Here is a 5,254-nt window from a genome sequence, read left to right as displayed (position 1 = left end):
ATACATGATCTCGTTGATTTGTTTGAGTTTATATTTTATATGTTTAACATTATCCATCGATCGTATACTAACGTTTTCTTTTTATTTTAATGACTTCGCATACGATTTGGTATATTCGCAAGATGTTGTTTACCAACGAAACATCATTCCCCCCTTTCTATCGAATGTTGAACCGCAAAGAAAGAAAACAAAATATTGTGGCCCATGCATTGCAAAGGTTCTTCCGTGCCTCTTTTAAAAATGTCGAACCATTCCCGCATAAATGGGGCGTGAAATTATGCCTTAATTTTGCATCCGCACGTTTTATTTTGTTTATGCCTTAATTTTGTATTGCACAATTGATACCTCACTTTGTTTATTTGTTTCCTTAGATAAAATGAACCTTAGCAAAATTAGTAGGTTTAGTTTTAGTGGCGGGTAGTTAGAAGACTAACAATTAATTCTCCGAGTTTCATTCTCTTTTATTATGTTAAAATTATTTACAATACCTATAACATTTATTTTCTTAGAATAATTGATTTACAAAATAGCATAATTATATATTTAAGCTAAAGGAATCATGATTTATACTTACTATCTTAAAGATTTCGAAAAGTCACTAATATGTAAATAATAACTTAAGTATATTTTATAAAACATCGTTTCCAAGATTCATCCAACTATACATGTTTTAGCCGAGCCTAGTTAAATAAAGTTAGGAAAATAGAAAGAAAATTCATCACCCTTTGCATTCTATTTATAAAAAAGGGAAAAGTTTAGATTAGACAAAGCATATCTAATCAATAGAATCTTAAAGCTTCATTTACATTATTTTTAATCTCTTTGCATTCTATTTATAACAAGTCTAGATTTTCTACATATAATGTAATTTTATTTCAAGTTTAAATTGGCTAGGTCTTCTCTTAAAGGCTTTTATTTACATGCAAACCATTATATTTTGCAAGCTTCATTTTTTTATTTAAATTTAGCAATATTTATAGCTTATTTTAAATACGGAAAAGGGCCAAAATTACCCCTGAACTTTGAAAAATAGTTCTCTCTTTGTGTAAGTTATCCTTACAAACCTTGTCTTAAATAGCATTTTATCTCATCTAACATTATTTTACCCTCAAATAATTTTTTTAAAATAACTCAATCCGACCCGAATTTTTTTCAAAGAAAATAATATTTAATTATTTTTATATTTTTTTTGGAAAAATTATCCGTATTATTTTTCTTTAAATTAACATTATTTTAAGTAAAAAATTATTTGAGGGTAAAAAATTTTTAAGCACTATATTTATGGGTATAATTGACCCCAATTAATTAACGTGAAGAACTATTTTTCAAAGTTCAAGGTAAACTTTTCCGTTTTAAAAAATAGCATTTGAAGTCTCTCTTCGTAAGTTATCCTACAAGACCTTGTCTTAAATAGCATTTTATCTTAACATATTTCTAAGTCTTATTTTAAAGCAGTAGATTACTATATTTTCCTTTAAACCTTATTAACATTATAAGTCATTTTCTTAAATTTAAGCACTATATTTAATCTTAATTAATTCTGAAAGGTAAACCGTAGTTAGCGGATCTGAGGATGCCTTAACCCTTCCCTTTAGGATAATTAGAACCCTTACCTAGAATTGAAAATTAAGCACTATTAACGGAGGTTTAGTTAGCTTTACCTTAGTTAATAATTAGGTGCCCTAATTCACCTTAAAATCAATTAGGTGGCGACTCCTTAAAATAAGCAAAATAGGAATCTCCAATATGTTGTACTCTAATTTAACCCGTTTAAAATGGGGTATAACATATAATAATTTTGAAACGAAAAACATAAATAAATAAATAACTAAAAATAAAAAAGAGAATTTTTTACATAATAAATATTATAATCAAATAGAATAACAAATAACTTACATATTTAAATAAAGTGCAAGAAAATTATTACTACTAATAGTTGGTAGTATATCTTATGAAATAATTTGTGTTTATTTTCCTTTTTATGAGTTACTAAAGTTAAATGTTTCAAAAAATATTTTGTTAAAATTTTAATTGCCCTTTTATGTAAATGTTTGATGTTAAAATAAAGGGAGTATATTGGTAAGTGAGCGATAATACAGGGGTGTTAGTCATACAAAATGCGATAACTTTAAGACGCTCTTGTTCAAGTAGCTAAGCGTTTGAATTTGATCGAAGACTACCTTAATTTCGCTACTGTCTGCAAATCTTGGCGAAGTGTGGCCACTAAGGACAACTTTAACAGTGACCTGCCTAGGGTACCATGGCTTATGTTAGCCGAGGAAGAAGGCAATGATGACAGTGCCTGTCGAAAATTCTTCAGTCTTTATAATGGTATGATTTTGAAGAAGAACATTCCGAAAGCTAACGAAAAAAGGTGTATGGAATGCATGGGATGGCTTATTGCAGTGGGAAAAGACCAGGGGGAAATTTGTCTGCTACATCCCTTCTCCGGTGTCCAGATTGAGTTGCCACATCCAAATATCACCAAAGGTTATCTTTGCCAATAGACTCAGGATCCATGGACCTTTTTTCACAAGGCAGTTTTGTCGGCTAGTCCTTCTAAAACATCAGACTACGTTCTCATGGTCATTGAGGCAAATAATAAGTACCTCAGTTATTGGAGGCCAGGTCATTTGAGATGGACTCGGATTAAAGAAGAAGCGTCTCTTCTTCGTGATGTAGTCTACTTTAATGGCAAATTTTATGCCATTCGTTGGCTAGGCGACATGCTAGTTTGTGATTTTACTGGTGGTGACCCAACTGAGGCTCAGAAAGTAGCTCAGTTGCCTCGACATCAGGTTGGAGATGAACAGTACATTGTAGAATCACTAGGATCGTTATTTGTAGTTGCGCGACATGGTTGTCTCGTTAAATCCAGGATTCCACTGACACCTGATGATGAAGTTTGTGATGATGAGGTTGATGAGAAGCTAACTTTTGAGACAAGATATTTTCGGGTTTACAAGGTCGATTTAGCTGCTGGAAAATTGACAGAAACCAAAGAATTAGGAGACAGAGCTATCTTTTTGGGTGCTAATGCATCTCTATCAGTCCAAGCTTCTCAATTTCCTGGAGTTAAGCCAAATCACATTTATTTCACGGATGATAATTATGTTATGTACTGCTCATATTTAGAAGGAGGCAGCTTGGACATGGGTGTTTTCAACATAGCAGATGACACCATCGTGCCTCACTATGAAGGTGTTTCGCTCAGTCGTTATACTCCACCAACTTGGGTCACACCGACTCTCTATTAATTTATTTTGAAGTCAAGTTTGTTTAGTCTTTTGGCTTACTTATTTTGATTTTGGTCCTTATGTCTGTTTTAGAAGGGAGCTGTAGGCTCAGTTTCCATTTAGATTTCTCTATTTTGTTTTGGGAGGCAGGCTAGCATTGTAAACTTATCTTTATATCTGCAACTCTTATTTTCCTTGCTTTAATTGCTAATTCTGAGTTGATTTCTAGAAATAATTGCTTCAGATTCCTTCATACAGTGCATATTATGGTTCCTGATTTTCATTGTCATGAACACCTTATCATAAGTAGAATTATGAGTTGCTTTCAAATTATGTATTTGGAGAATGTTTCATTTATTTCTTCTTTTTGGTGCTTCCTTTTTCTTCTTGTGCTCCCAAAGGTTATTTGCTTGGATTTATGACAATTATGGAAATAATGTTTCATTGGAGGAGGCTTAATTTGAGTTGACATTAGTTAATCGAAAGAAAGAGATGATGGTAGAGAGGGTCGAAGAGCCTTTTCGTTGGGTCATAAGAACTGTGGTCGAAGACTCAAATTGAGAACACTAAAAATATAAAAGCCATTGCATCTAGTGTTCTTACCCTGCTAACTCTCTTAATCTATTTATGCTGTTTGAAACTGTTATTTTTTGAATTGCTTAATGCAAGGGTACTCTACCTTTCAAGGTAGGGGTTAGGTCTGCGTACAATCTATAGCCTCCCCAGACCCCACTTGTGGACTACACTGGATATGTTGTTGTTGTTGGGGTAGGGTAGGGGTAAACATTGTGTAGTAGGAGAAGTGGCTAGGTAACTAAAGTTTCATGCTTGATGTCTTTTGATTGACGCTGCTCTACAGGAGAATTTGGTCTCCAATGTGAGGATGACAACCTAGGTGAGTTAACTTCAAGCTTGACCTAGCTGATAATTTAACAATATCTGTCCATCAAAAGTCCATTTTTGTGTAGCTCTTTCTATGGAGACTCGAACTGGTTGATTAGCCTGAAGGGTATTTTCTAGAGCCAAAGGAGAAAACTACACTATTCGGACATTTTTCTTTCTACATTTTAGTAACCGTTTGTACAGTACAATTATAAGTTCCATCATATCTTGCTTCCTTGGACAGGTAAAAACTGCTATGAATAGCTTTCTTGTCAGAAACCTTCTTTAGTGCTTTGAAGAATTTTGTTTTGCATTTGGGAGCATCTGCATTACTTGTTAATTGTCAAATTCAGAGAGTTAGTGTAACTTTCTTATTAAGTTTGTCTTAAGCTTCTTGTAGTACAAAATATGAGAGTTGATTTCTGGAAGCAATTGATTTTCGGCTGCTAATGCATATCTCTCATGGGTATTTTCAACATAGCAGATGACACGATCGAGCCTCACTATAAGGGTGTTGCGCTCAGTCATTTTACTCCACCAACTTGGGTCACACCAACTCTGTATTAATTCATTTTAAAGTCAAGTTTGTAGGTTAGTCTTTTGGTTTACTTGTTTAGATTTTGGTCCTTATGTCTGTTCTAGAAGGGGGCTGTCGGCTCAGTTTCTGTTTAGATTTCTCTATTCTGTTGTGGGAGCTTTACTAGAATTTAAAACTTTTCATTCTGCAACTCTTATTTTCCTTGCTTTAATTGTTAACTCTGAGTTGATTTCTGGAAACAATTGATTCAGATTTCTTTATGCAGTGCATATTATGGTTCATGCTTTTTATTGTCACAAATATCTTATCATAAGTAGAATGATGGATTGCTTTCAAACTATGTATTTGGTGAATGTTTCATTTTATTCCTCTTTTTTTTTTAGAACTTCCTTTTCTTCTGGTGCTCCAAAAGGTTATTTGCTTGGACTTGTAGTAATTATGAAAGCAATCTTTCATTGGAGGAGGCTTAATTTGAGTTGAAATTAGTTATAAATGGAAAGAAAGAGATGATGGTAGAGAGGGTTGAAGAGTCTTTTTGCTGGGTCATAGTAACTGAAGTCAAAGACTCAATTGAGAGCACTAAAAGATATAAAAGCCA

The 5,254-nt window shown here is 33.1% G+C and overlaps 1 protein-coding gene across 1 annotated transcript; it reads left to right on the top strand.

Annotated features, from left to right (window-relative positions):
- The first annotated feature begins 2,137 nt into the window (after positions 1-2,137).
- LOC132054434 (putative F-box protein At1g65770) lies at positions 2,138-3,465 on the top strand. The gene has a single exon (XM_059446441.1). It carries the CDS (start codon positions 2,583-2,585, stop codon positions 3,255-3,257), a length of 675 nt encoding a protein of 224 aa, XP_059302424.1. The 5' UTR covers positions 2,138-2,582; the 3' UTR covers positions 3,258-3,465.
- Positions 3,466-5,254: the final 1,789 nt, after the last annotated feature.

Source organism: Lycium ferocissimum, chromosome 4 (assembly GCF_029784015.1).
Source record: "Lycium ferocissimum isolate CSIRO_LF1 chromosome 4, AGI_CSIRO_Lferr_CH_V1, whole genome shotgun sequence".
In the NCBI taxonomy this organism is placed as follows: Eukaryota; Viridiplantae; Streptophyta; class Magnoliopsida; order Solanales; family Solanaceae; genus Lycium; species Lycium ferocissimum.
This window is presented reverse-complemented; position numbering and strand designations above follow the sequence as displayed.